This window comes from Phalacrocorax carbo, chromosome 13 (genome assembly GCF_963921805.1).
Source record: "Phalacrocorax carbo chromosome 13, bPhaCar2.1, whole genome shotgun sequence".
NCBI classification, from domain to species: domain Eukaryota; kingdom Metazoa; phylum Chordata; class Aves; order Suliformes; family Phalacrocoracidae; genus Phalacrocorax; species Phalacrocorax carbo.
Genome location: NC_087525.1, coordinates 8,773,495 through 8,788,020, shown reverse-complemented (window position 1 = coordinate 8,788,020; position 14,526 = coordinate 8,773,495). Strand labels below are relative to the sequence as shown.

Here is a 14,526-nt window from a genome sequence, read left to right as displayed (position 1 = left end):
TTAACTGGTAGTGAAATGAAGCAAACCTCTGGATCCATTTTCAAATTAAACTCATTTTTTACACCTAGCAGGTGTGAGGTCTAGTGGCCCTTCCATCTTTAATAAAAGCACTTGCTAATTATTAGATATTCCAGTGAGTTTGTCCTCCCAAACTGCCATGTATCAGTATACAAAGATCTGTTTATCGGCATGACTGAAACAATACAGACATGGATACTTGTTTTAAAATAAACCAACTATTAAGTGGAACAGTTACTAAAAATAGAAAAGAACCCATTCTGCAAATGGAAGAGCTTTTATATTTAGTGTGATCAGAACACCACAAAGCTCCAGCCAGTGCTTTGGAGGGAATCACTAGCTCAGATGGACAAAAGCCCTACCAGCATTCAACAAGCTTTCTGACCCGGAGAATAATCGGCCACGTGGTAGGTACAAGCACCCGCCAGGAAAGCAGAGCAGAAGAAACATTACGACAGGAGGGACAAACACTTCCCCACCCTTGTAAGCAGATCACAAAGTGGCCGGCAAGCTGCCGGGGGGCAGCTATACCGACAAACCTCAGTGAAAAAACCAAGGACGTTCCTTCCATCAGAGGAAGTACAAGACACCTACATGCTGGCAGAGGTTTTTGTAGGAACTGCAGTCCTAAAGGCACTGCTCGCAGTCAGCGACTGGCAATAAAAATTCAACCTCCGCTTTTGCTCACCTGGCTCCATACACTAACCACACCAAGAGATGCGGCACACATTTCTCCATCTTACATTGTAATATCCTCACTTCATGTTGGGTTGTCTCGTTACACAGGACACAATGCTACATACAAAAACCTGCAGAGAGAGATATTTTTATTGATGAGTACCAAGAGTTAAATAGCCACAGTTAAAAAATGACAAGAAGAAATAAATTTCAGATGAGTGTTTGACAGCATTACTGCAAATGTCAAAGAGCAGAAAATGCTTCTTCAGAGATCTTTAGAAGTGGTGTTAGGATTTTAGGAAAATCTGATATCAATGCTGTGGACAGCACTAAAAACAAGACTTCAGAGCATACAGCGGTCCCAGAAAGTACAGACCTCACTCGTGGTGGTATTCAGGGTTCCCTATAACACTAACGGGGAAAAGAGTCAACATCTCAGAAAAGGAAGGAGACAGTTTTCACTATCTAGTTTGGTGGTGGTTTTGGGGGTGGGGTTTTTGTTTGTTGTTTTGGGTGGTTGTGGTTTTTCTTTTGGTTGGTTTTTTTGGAAGGACATTCAGTGGGCTTGGGAAGGTAAGACTGTAACTTACTCCACTAAGAGAAGTCTTGCAGTTCACTAGAAGTTGGGGCCTTGCTAACGAAATAAATTCAAGGGTAACCTTTCTCTTACAGGCTTTGTATGAACAGACATTTGAACACAACAGAATTACTTTTTAAAACGTGCTTTCACTCAAGGACAGAGAGGGCAACAACATCAAGCAGTGCAGGTTTTCTCATTATTTACCTAATCACTATGAAAGAGAACAAAAAAATTGATGTTGAGGTAGAGAAGGTTACTGCAATGCCCATTACAGAGACACCCACTCCAGCACCCGTAGTCAGCTTTAAGATTTCTATCAACGTCCACAGGTTCTGAGCCTGAGCTTTGTTTGGCATGGTTCATTAAATATAAGGCCAGCTTATATTAATAAGCTTAACTAATAATAATTAATGACCAACTTTCCATTCCAGGTTAACTGCAGTCCCAGCTAGGCATATTTGGGTGTGCAGGGGAACAGTAACACCTGCATCACAAGCAAAAATGGAACAATAAAGCTTCCACACAACCATGGAAGATAGCATGTCTACGGGATGGACTTTGCCAAAACCAGCACCCGAACACCCAGGACCTAACTGAAGTGCTAGCAGAGGGCATATTCAGAACTGCTGAAGGTACCGCTGATGGACAGCACAGACTCAGATTAATTCATCTTCTACTGACTCTCTCATCTTCCAGAGGCCATGCTCCGCAGGCCCCCTCCTTCACTAACACACTCCTCCCACGTTCTAGGTTGAAACTCCTTCAGGATGGCTGCCAAAAATACAAGCCAGCAGGAAAGAGATGGGCAGGCGGAGTCGGTTTCAGGCACAAACTTCACTATGGGAGAAATAATTTGGCTGCTGAGACCTCCTACCAACATTACTGCCCTAGCGATCTGGCCACATATACTGACTGTTACCTGCTCCCTTTGTTTCAAGCCTCTGTGACACTCCTTTCCAGTAATTATGCAAATCTCAAATATATAAATTTCAAAATATATTTTTTATATGTCTATAAAACTATATGTATATATCACTTATTCCTCTAAATATTTCAACTCTAGAATTCCAGCAGCTCTGAATACTTGTTCTACATTTCATCTCAATCTTTTTTCCAATCAAGTATCAAAAAACAGGCATGGGTTTAAAAAAAAATCTTCCAATTATCAATATTGCCAACACTACTTTCCCTGGTCACTGTATCGCCTAAATTAGTATTCCACAATAGGATCATATAGTCTTAAGGTCTGTTATTAAGAGGAGCTGCATTTCTTCCAACTCCGGTGACAGCCACCGCCATTCAGCACCTACGAGAAGCCAAACCAGTCAGCAGCTCGGCTCGCACAAGGGACAGGGCCAGTTCTGCTTCCCCAGCTGCACGGGCTGCCACGGTACAAAGAGTGGAGAAAGGCATGAACTAGCGAGTGACTGGGATGAGTATGGATGACGACTAGAGGCTGTGATGCCATTAAATACAAATATGCAGCTTCTTTCATAGAAGTATCGCCAGGAAATAACAGGACTGCATTTTTTGTTTCTGCCAATGGAAGCGATCGCGTACAGCGGCAGCCACACAACATTTTCTTTTCATCCTTTAGTTAGAGACAGTTGCAGTAAAATTTATTACTCTTGGCTGTTCCACTGTTGTTATTTTAACAGAGTTTTGCTATATGAAACTCACAATAATGTATGGACACATTTCCAGCAAAATCAAACTTGTTGTACATGATACGTGGGATACACAGCTTGCATCAGTGCTTTCCAAGGATCTTAAAGTTTGGAGTTCTGCTGAAGAGTTCTGTATATAATTTTAACTGACTAAAATCCCTAGCAAGGGCTTTGAGTGGCTAGTACAGCTGGATTTGCTACACTCACATCAGCAACAACTGTCACAAACACAAACAAAGGGGTTTCACATAATAAAATACAAAACATTCAAGTGGTTTATTTACACTAGTATTGAAGGTTTTTTCAGATACTGGTGTCTTTCGTGCGGAAAGCTGAACGTGCTTATGCTAAACTGCAGAAGTCCTCTGCAGTGCGTGGGATTGGCATGAAAATAAGCCGATGACAGTTACAGGTGTCCAAGACAATTACTTCTCCTTCCACAGAGCAATCTGAATGGTATTCTTTTTTGTTGCTTAAATGTCACAGGCCAGTTAAACATACCATGCAGCTGACTAAATTAAATTGTCATACTTTAGACTCTTCCCTTACAATACACTGGTTTTGTTAACGGTAGTACAGTCAGGGCATAAAAGAAACATTAACCATAAAATGCACAAGCTTTATGGAATTTGCTTTTACTTAGGAGTATCTTTTTACACATATTCCTCCTAAGTAAAGATTATCTATAGTGGATACATAGAACAGGTTCTGTTTCTAAGCTTTTTTCTCCCCAGTATCTAACCTTTACAATAACCATATTTGGTATATTCCCCCCAATAGGGAATATATTTGAGCTCAGTATGAGGTTAATCATCTTTGTACATTTGCTTTTCAAGCTACATATCATTACTGAATGCTTATTTTCTTTTGTTCCAGTTTGATCAAGGGAATATTGTTCGACAACACCATGTTCTTTAACATGTTCTTTAAGAAGATGGACACATTAAAGACAAAGGAAAGAGACAGCAGAAGAGAGACACATTGCATTAGAATTATGATCATTGGAACAAATGCAACATAAAATGAGACGTCCTTAATCTCTTCAGAGGCATGTTGTTACCTACTTGTATCGCTGTAACAAGCAATTCTAAACTGCTTATAACAATCCAGTAGAATTCATTTGCCAGAACAAAGGACAATTCACTTTGAAAGCAGTTTAAATTTAGCCAGAAAAAATGTGGTTGTTTCTATCCTATAAAACCAAAGCTGTCACAGTGAAACTATACTCATATCAAAACAAATACAGCACAATCATTAAAGTGGGGAGAAAGAGCCACATAGATAAGCAACAGTATTAAAGCTGCCAACGAGGGACAAAACAACATTTAAAGGGCAATTAACAGAGAATGCTACCCAGAATTATGATTCTCTTGGAGAAAAGGTGTTTCTTTAGCTGTGTCATTGACTTCCTGATGGGCACATGAACGTTAATATTAAAATACTAGTATGGCAGCAATACTGTCATTCCAATTACTAAATTCATCACAATTCATAATAATCAAAAATTGGGAGCTGGGTTATGGTCCAGATGAGCCACACTGATCGAGAGAAATATTTGGAAAGGCAACTACAAGCAGCACAAAATCCCACTGTCCCCTCCCACACGAGTGCAAAGGACTGATATCCACCGAGAGCTGATGATGATGATGGAGAGGGGCAGGAGGAATGTTAACAATCTTCCCCGTTTGGCCCACATCAAGGCTGAGATCACAAAGGGGCTTTGCAGGCATGAGTCCATGAAAAGAAATACAGGCCACACGCAGGAAAGTATGCTGAACTGACACAGGCCGATGCACCTGCACTTTTCCTTTTTTTTTTTTTTTGACTTGTTGGATTTCTGACTCAGAACATTAGACTGCATACCATTTTTATATTGAAATTATCGCTGGTTTTTATGAGATTTGCTAAACCAGCTTCATTTAAGACTTACTGACCCTCTGATTGCTAGCTCCAAACTTTTCCAACCACTAAACCAAATGCAGGTAAACATCATTATTTTTCATACCCTTCCAGAAAGATCCTGTTTCCAGTGGGTTTCCCTGGAACACAGGATTAGCTCCTACAGGAGGATCACTGGAAAAGTAATATATTACTTCTCAGACTTGTCACACGGTTTCTGGATGTCTTTAGCTCACTACCTCTGACACCTGAGTTTTAAACAATGTGGTGCTTATTTATGAAACATTACATCACAGAATTAGAGGAAAACCTCAGTGTATTTACATAACATCTTCTGCAGCGATGAAACCAGGTCGCAAAGCACCTGCCCTCTCCCCATCCGCTTCCTGCTACAGCATTGCTACAGTCCACCTCTCCCCAGCTACAGAAACAAAACACTTTTCAAAGCTGTGCTGTAAGCCACATCACCAAAACGACTAAAGGCTGGAAAAAGTTTAACCTGTGTCAATATAAGGAAAAGCAGTAACTTCAAGAACAAGAGTACCCTACTGAATTAAAGTTATTTCACAAAGTGCTATCAGAGGGAAGGAAGACCGTAAACAGACAGGTTTTTTAGCAAAGGATTGCAAGGATCACCAGAGCACAGTAGATTTGATGTGCCAAGGGTGGGGTGTGGTGGAAGGAAAATAAACACAGAAAATATGAAGTTCTCTGCTGTGCTAGGGTATTTGGAATTAAGGCATTGGAATGAGACATTGAAGCTCCACATTGAGTTCCCAACTGAGGACACGAGCACCAAGTCTAAGACCAACCAAGCCCCAGGTTGAGCCTTGTGAGCTACACAGGCTCCTGAATACAAAAGCTGAGCACCTGCACTGGTTGGTGCTGCTCTGCATGGCAAATTTTTAAGAGGCAGATGCCATTTAGGAGGTTCTTGCCTTTTCCTTATTCACTGTAACTTGTTCCCACTAGAGGCTCCCATCCCAGAGTAGGGCCGATTCATGCATTTGCAAAGTCATGACCTGTCAAATGATTTGCCTTCTCAGACACATGCATATGTGCTCTCTCTGCAGTATTCTTTGAACAGGAACAAGCAGAGTTAAGGCATAGAGAGGATGAAGAAAGGAAACTGGCTCTGCCATCAGAGATTCAAACCATTGAATCACACCTATAGATTGCTCGCCTACAAAATGGGGTCATGTCTGTGGCACAACAAGTCATTACTTGTAAAAAATTAATGTCACAGAAGGAGCAAGTCCACATCCTGAAACATGCTGGACTTGTTCCCATCTTTGTCACATTGCAGGTACAGTACCCTAAGAATTTGAGCTGAATTCCCCAAAGGAAGGCTTACAGGGCTGTGCGCAAAAAAAAGAGGCAGCTTCTTATTCAACAACGTAGATGTGATGAGGCAAAGTGTGCTATTACAGAGGCCAAGGTTAAATAAAAAGCAAGCTGCCTGTGCTACCGCAGTCAGAGCACTGAGCAGCTGCTCCACACCGTACCAGAAAGGACACTGTAAGCAAGACCTTTGGACATGTTGGTGCAGATTGAAAAACACATAGCAAAAAGTTTAAGGCCAGATACTCAGAAGCCATGTGGATATTTAACACTTCCTAATTTAAAGCCCAAGAAAACTTACAGACAATAACTTAGCAGCTATTATGCCCAAAAGCACCAACAACTTTAAGAGCAAGTCTAGGTGCATGTAATGTTCTCAGGTGAAGTGTTCCAAGAGGCTGTTAAAAAGTACCTTCCATCTCTTATTTCCTATACCTCAGCACTCACCACACCTTAAAAACAACTCGCTCCATAGTTCTGGTGTTATATGTACCAGTTTGTGCCTCAGATATTACACAAAGGAGTCATGAGTAGAGATATGGGGCAATAACATAATTACTGTGCCTTAAATCTAATCTCTGATGGAGATAGTTACTTACAGAAATGGCCTAACATATCTACAAAAACAAATCCAAAACCACCACTAAAATAAAACACACCACGTAGTTTTTCTTTTTAAATAAGTTATAAAACTCATACTGAGCCCCCCTCTTTTTTTATTTTTAAGGTTGCCAATAGAATGTTTTCCTTTACAGAAGAGCACTGAGGTCACTGGAAGGTAAGCAATGAATAATTTCCAGCTTTGAAAAGCTTCCCAAATTTATTCATTCCTACAGTTTGTCCTTCAAAGATTATTGTGAAGTCACTACTACTCTTTCTGGTGTTGCCAGGTTAACTAGCCTCTCCCTTAACACCCATCACATGATTATTACTATATGTTACTACTGTAACTTTTTAATATTATAGAATACTTCTACCTATAACTGGATGAGTCATCTTTAGACGTTGTTTTTTCTTTGCCTGAATGCAGCATTGATTGTTAGAACAGAAGGCCAGCTGGCTCATGTTTTATGTTAAGTTTTTAGTGTTTTATTATGCCTCAAAGCTAAAATTTAAAGAGCATATTAGGGTCACTTGGCCTTGTATACTTCTCCCTCGCCATTCACAAGACTCATTCTTTACCTCCTCACCCAACAGCCTCAAACTTTACACATCAGTCACCAAAACACCTTCATAAAAGGGTCAGACCTGCAGTACAGAAGCAAAGCAGTCTGCTGCTTGGGATTCCCCCCAGCACAAACAGAAAGCTTCCAAATAAGGGGAAAGAAGTGAAGAAACAAGGAAGATTCTGATCACTCAACAAGCAACACCTGCAGTTCTGCTGCTTACCCCCCACCCCAAGCCTTGCCTTCCCATTACAAGAACCTGACTTTTATGCTTTTAAATATCTATTGTGTGTTCAGATATAGACCAGACTCATCTCAGCAAAAAAGGAAAGGCTAAAACTAATTACCAATTTTTCAGCTTTGTCAGATCTATTCTCTTCGGTGACTGGGAGTTCTTTGCGCATTAAGTCCAGCAATTTTAGGATGAATTTTCTTTAGCTTTGGGACTGGTTCAAACAGGTGTTTTGAGGAAACTGAACCTGCACAGAAACTGCTCTGTTGCCTGAGGCTGCACTAAACTGTTAAAGTGACAGAAATGAGTATGAGATTACAGGGTGGAAAAGAGAAATTAAAATCTCCTACCCCCCCCCCAAAAAAAAAAGAACACGAGGACAAGAAACAGGAAAGCAGATAACCTTTTAAGAGCTACAGAATCCATATTCCTTTCTTTAAAAGAAAAAACACAGCCATACACACTTAAAATATAGTACTAGTAACAGTAGCATGCAAAGATCATAAAACTAACCTCATCTCTTCTACAGAAGTTATCTGAAAGTGGCCTCTATAAGGAACACTTTAAGAATACTTTCCAAAATAGATACTATATCAGGGGGTTTTTAAAACCTAAAATCAAATCTCTGAAGACTCTTGATAAGAAACAAGCTCTCATATGACATGCATATGCTATTAGCTACTCTGTCGTTGCAGAATGTTACTTTAGTTTCTCCTATAAGAAGCTGTCATCACAACCTGTTTAACGTAACACAGAAGGTCAGTGCAGCAGCTCAGAGCCACCTCTTGCTTTAGCACCAGCACACAAGGTGGATGGGAAGGTTTCAGCCCACAAACACTCCCGACTACAGCTATGCAGAACTCCTTTCATTAGCTCCTAATATTTTCTAAGTCATTATCAGATAGAATCGATAACATACTGATAAAGTTGTGATACATACATCAGGTATTATATGGAAAGTCTGAATAATTTCTCCTTTGAAGGAGACCAAACTATGCCCTTGGAGAATAACCTTCTGAATTTTAAAAGGAGATTGAAGGAAATACAGTGTCTTTTTCTTCACAAGTCAGTGGGAACTGAAGTTTTAATTATATTGTAATTTCTTCTATTAAATTCATTTAAGTAACTAATACCAAATTCTTTTTTGTGGGATGTCATGGGGATAAAAGCAGCCACTACTCCAAGACTAAACAGGATGGGTTTTGCTCAAGACACTACTAAAATTGGGCAAGATTGGAGGAACACACAATCATAATGTGAACGATGAGGCAATGATTGATACAAGACAGCCAGGTTCCTCAGAATTTCACCATCACACTAGTCAATATTTTAATAAAGCCATTTTCTTTGCTGTCTTCACCTTCCTCACCCATTACTCTCAACCTGTAATGTATCCTCTCTACATAGCCATACTGCATCCCAATGGCAAGGACAGCAGAAGCACCCACTGCAAGTAACTATTATTCTCTACGTATTTTATGTGAATGCTAGTGCAATTCAACAGTTGAAAGCAAGAGGTACTTGCACCAACTATCAGGCAGTACAGGAAAGTTATCAAAAGAATAGCTAAGTTTCAGCATTTCTTAACTACTGAAGATGGGTGTAACAGTTTAGGGTTCCGTCTTTTTCCCTTCCTTCCTAGATTAAAAAAAAACATTTCCAATTTTTTCCTAACTTCTCAAATTTTTCAGGGAACAAAGGAATGGAATCCAAAGTAGCTTGATCACATGAAAGAAAGATACATTTAAAACTAATTTGAAGAATTTGTTTTGGAAAATTCCAACTTCAAAACTAATTTTCCTTCTCAGATACGTCAGTATCCTAAATACTATTTAACACTATGCATTTCAGAATTGAAGCAGAAAACCTACAGAAATATTTTTATTACCCTCATGCCTCAGGTTCTATGCCACACTCTGCTTCTCTGGAAAAACCTAACAAGTGCCACCAGGTGTTTAAAAAAAAAGAAAAAGGCTTCCTTGGGCCAAGCCACTGTCAAAGAGCTGATGAAACTTTGCCTAATTAAAGATTGCAAAACCATGCTTTTCTCAGAATTAATGCAATGTGCCAGGTCTTATTTTCTCATTCTGAGCACCATACCAACAGGAGTACAAGTACCATTGTCAACAGCTTATCACGAAACCTAATGTATACGGGAAATAGTCACACTTCAGACAACACAGAGTGGCAAAAATAACCTTTAATGGGTAATCAACCAGTGGATAAGCACATCAACAGTTTTGACATGGCATCAAGAGCACTGACTTTTGAGAAATTGAGTATGTAAGAGCAGAACTAGGGCTTTCAAGTGGAAAAAAAAGCAAAATTAAACGGATAAAGATGTAGGATAAAACTAGAATGGACAGCAGTAGCAAGAGAAAGCCTATGCTGATTATTTCTCTAGAATTGAGACTCAGGTAGTCTGATCTGTATCTGTTTTTTACTGGTTTTCTTGGGGTTTGGTTTACTGGTTTTTGTTTGATGTGTTTGTTTGGTGGTGGGTTTTGTTTTGAGGTTTGTTTTTTTTACTGTAAAACTACCATTTTCCCCAAAGTTTCAATGACTGAAGAAAATTTAGGTTTATTATTGTTGTTCAGAACAGCTATGAGTGGACTTGTGGTCTTACAGATCATACATAAAAGCTTATTCTGTGAAATACATTTTCTACATCAACAGTAAATTACTTTTATTATGTGATAATAACATGGCTTTTATATTTGAACAGTTGGGGGTTTTTCTTCCCCTGCACAACAATATGACCACTGTCTCCTCTCTTTTACCAGCAAGGCTCTGGTTTTAAGCTAGATGGCAAGAAAGTATAAAAATGTCTCATTTCTAAAACTCAAAGTCAGACCTCCTACAAGCCATAGACAATCCCCAAACTTTCAGTATTGTAAACTGACCAGATACAAACACCACAGAACAACACACAGCACTGTCGGCACCTACAAGCACAATTAACTAACTTTTAGTAGTACTAATAGCATTGGTGCTCAGAACTGTCATAGAAAAAGAACTAAAAGTAAAAAAGTGCATTCTACTCTTCCCGTTACTTTTTAAAAATACAAACTTCTGAACAAAACGTTTTAGAATACATTACAGTGAAATAAAGGGCAAACAGCCACCCCGACAGCAAAGCAGTACAGTAATACAAACATATCTTTGACACCAAGTTATTTTCTTTCCTATGCCATTACAGCATCTTTGACTCCCTCTGCAAAGCTTAGAAGTTATCTTCAGAAAAACTGGAAATAGAATTTAAAAATAAAAGGAAAATATTTATCCACACGTAATTATTCACATGAATTTACAAATCACTACATTATAATAGATATACCTCATTATCTCAAAAAACCATCCATATGGCCAATAAATGAGTACCCAGAAAAGATGGGAGAGGCGACAATTTTTTCAGTAACAAAAATCCCCAACCTTATCCTCTGGCAAATATCAACAGAGCAATGGCACGTGACAGTATGCTATCATTTTGTAACAGAAGTCAAGCAATGAGCATCAGCAAATTCCCACAGAAAGTATCTAGGACATCAGAGCAAGAGTTTATGAAACCAGAAAAGATTCTTGTAAGGAACTCACTGAACACACCAACTGTTTCAAAGCACGCCTCAATTTCTAGTGGCAGGCATTAGAAGCGTCTCAAGATCTGAGCACCTTACACACCCCCACCCTTTGGGGGGAAAAAGCCCAAACCCACTGTACAAAGACACCCTAAAAGTTGAGAGTCTGACCTAACAGTCTTCTCAAACCAGTGGGAAATCTGCTGCCCTTGACAGTCTGAAGAGATCAGAGTCCAGAGGAAAAAGTTGAGACTCCAGCAGTTCTAAGACCACTCCAAGGCCAAGCTGTAACAGGCAGTCTGGAGCCCGAGAACAGGCACCGACTGTCTTTAAGGACTCGGTGCTGCAACGCTTTCAACACGGCCTAGGTTACAAACCTTTCAGGACAGGTTTGGAGGCTGCCCACTTTGCGAACACGCAAGAGGCCACATTTTCACCATTTATCCTTGAGCCAGCTGTTGAAAGAGAGGAAGCAAAAATGCCTGGAACACCGACACCACAGTAAGGACGTGAAGACTGCACTAGGAGCTCTCCGTCAAACATAGGTCTCACCTAATGCAGCCGTGACGGGTGGGGGAACAGCAGCTTGCTGAGCCAGAACTTAGAAGACCTGACTGCCAGAGCAGCGCTTTACTTCTAGTTGATCTGTCCTCTCAGAGCGTTAATTTACATTCCATTTTAAAGCATCAACACTGGACAGATTTGAGGGAGAAACATGAGAAAGTATAGCACTCTACAATGAGAGAGATAGCTGGACAGAGAAGGTAAGATATTAAGTGCTTCAAGTAGTATAGAAAGTGGTACTAAAAGCAAGTAATTTTAATTATTTGAAAGATACCAATTTCACCAAAAAAGGAAGGAACAAAGTATAAAGCTTATTCACCCTTGATTAATTATAGCTCTAACCTTACAGCTTTCAGTTTTAGTTTCAGGAGTTCTGGGCATATAGCCCAAAACCAAAAAAAGTAATTCCCATTTATCATACTTTCCCAATCTCTTAAAACATACTTCTACTGGGAGAAGCGTCACTTTGCCGGTCAGACATTGTGTAATAGGCTAAAATGTGCTCTTTTTCTGCCCTGAGAACACAAGCCTTCACAGTTAAATTTTATTATGCCTTTTGTGTTCAGCTGGAAGAATGTCAGACCAGTCCACTCGCTTGTGACACAAGGCAGCATTTATTAGAGCAACAGACAGAAAGCGATCACACCGAATACCTAAGGGACACACAACTCGGTAGCAAAGCCCCTTCACCTGACCCTGTGGCCCGGGTCTAAGCACCACAGAGGAGGGAGGACTGGGGAGAAGCCCCGCTCCCGTGGCTGCCGGTGCTGTTACCTGGGCATTGTGCGGGGATCTCTGCAGCACCTTCTCTTCGCCCGCCTGCCGCAGGTGCCCCTTCGACGCTCCCCAGGTGACGGGGCATAAGCCAGCCACCCCCTTCCCCAGCAGCAACCCACAGGCCGGGCGCCAGGCAAGGATGGAGGCGACTCCAGCCCTCACCCCACGTCAGGTGACTGAGGTGTGAAAAACAAGCAATCCAGACACAGGCAGCACATGCAATACGCAAACCATCACCAGCGCGTTGAAGTAGCTCATTCCTAAGAGCGTGAAGCGTTAACGCGCGGCCACGCTGTTTTAAAAACACGGGGGTTTTTTGTCATCTTTCACCCCAGGAGAGGCAGAGCGGCGCGTCCCGCCCACCCGGGGCCGGGGCTGCCGTTCCCGGCGCCGCTTGCAGCCCTCACACCTGGGCGGGCTGGGGGGGCAGAGCCGGCCGCCCCGCTCCCCTCCCGGCGGGCTGCCACCCTCCCCGGCCGCGGCAGCGACAAGCCGCCCCCCTCGCCCCGCCGGCGGCAGCCCCGCTCTGCCCGAGGGCGGCGAGGAGGAGGAGGAAGGACGAGAAGCAGAAGGAGCCGCCCGACGGCAGCGGCGCGGGAGCGGGGGCTGGGCGCTCACCTGGTCTCTGCCGCCCCGTCCCGCGGGACGGTCGGAGGAGGAGGAGGAGGAGGAGGCCATGTTGCAGCGCTCCCAGGCACCTCTCCTCACCTCGCCCAGCGCGGGGCAGAGCCGTCCCGGGCTCACCCCCCCCTCCACCGGCGGGCGGGCCTGTCCCTCGCCGCCGCCGCCGCCCCCTCAGGTGGAGCCGGGCCCCGCCGGTGCCTCAGCCCCCGCGGCGGGCGGGCGGGCAGGGAGGGAGAGGCGGGCTCGCTGGGCTCCCGGCCGCCCGCTGCGGGGGCCGCCGTCCCGTCCCGTCCCGCCCCTGGGCAGCGGGGCGCGGCTTGGCGGCTGCGGGCCCCGACGGCCCGCACGAGCCCCCTCAGCGAGGTTCCCGGGCGGGGGGGGGGGGGGGGGGGGGGGGGCTTTGGAGGGTCGGGGAGCGCCGGAGCCCCCCCCAGCCCGGGTCACCCGCACCCCACCTCACCCGGAGACGGCGGCCCTGGCGATGCTGCTCCTCCGTACCTGCAGGTCTCTCAGGAGGACGCAGTGTGGGGAGCCCGGCTGAAGTTTGTTACACGAAATTAAAAAGCCAATCAAATCCTCTAGGTTGGTGCTAATGCGTTCCTTACCACAGCTGGAGGGTTGCCGTTGGTTTTCCACGAGCACTACAGGTGTAGCGTATGTACCCTAACGCGAATTCAAAGGGGCTCACGCGTGAAAGCACCAGGGGAGTAGCTCGCCCACTGCGGGCCCCGGGAGCTGCTCCCCTGGATAAGGGTGAGCCGAGGCTCGCTCCTGAGCCTGGGGGAGTCAGCCTCGGGTTTTTCTCCCGCCCCCCGTTCCCGTCAAAGCTGAAGGCTTTGACTTCTGCTTGTACTTTTTTTTATAGTTTTTAGAGTCTTCAAATGCCTAAGAAAATATTTTAATTGATCTTAATAAAGTGTGTTTTATCTTAGGACTCACAATTGTGGAAGCATTGTAAAAACAATTAAGATTTTTTTACTTTTTTGCTTAAATGATTTTATCCCATCACTTTCCCTCCCCTCTCAAAAGCCTGTTCTGCTGCACCAGCCTATTTTCCTGTTTCCATGAGAACTTGATTTACCAATTACCAGCAGTTAAACATAACAACTGCTATTAAGCACTAACTCACCTGGAAATATTGTTCATAACAGCTTAATGCAGTTACTTTTTACTGCTATGGGCCTTAGTGCTCTAGGTGCAATTTGCAAAGTGAATACCCAGCTGTATAAACTGACTACAGGTGTTTATACATCTTTGTGATACTTTCTAACTAATCGCTTGTCACTTTCTATAAAGCTTATCCTTTTTTCTCTGCATATAGAGCCCAATAACAAAACACTTAACCAAAGACCTCTCTGTGTCTCATACAGATAAGTTAATATCCCAGAGTATCTTTGTCCCTCTT

At 43.0% G+C, this 14,526-nt stretch overlaps 1 protein-coding gene across 1 annotated transcript in view; it reads right to left on the bottom strand.

The window, feature by feature from the left end:
- ANK3 (ankyrin 3) overlaps positions 1 to 13,345 on the bottom strand; it is a 375,046-nt gene extending 361,701 nt beyond the window's left edge. Inside the window, exon 1 of the mRNA XM_064464766.1 lies at positions 13,116 to 13,345. Within this exon, the coding sequence (XP_064320836.1) occupies positions 13,116 to 13,175 (60 nt within the window). The 5' untranslated portion in view covers positions 13,176 to 13,345. The remainder of the gene's footprint in view (positions 1 to 13,115) is intronic.
- Between the last annotated feature and the right edge of the window lie 1,181 nt (positions 13,346 to 14,526).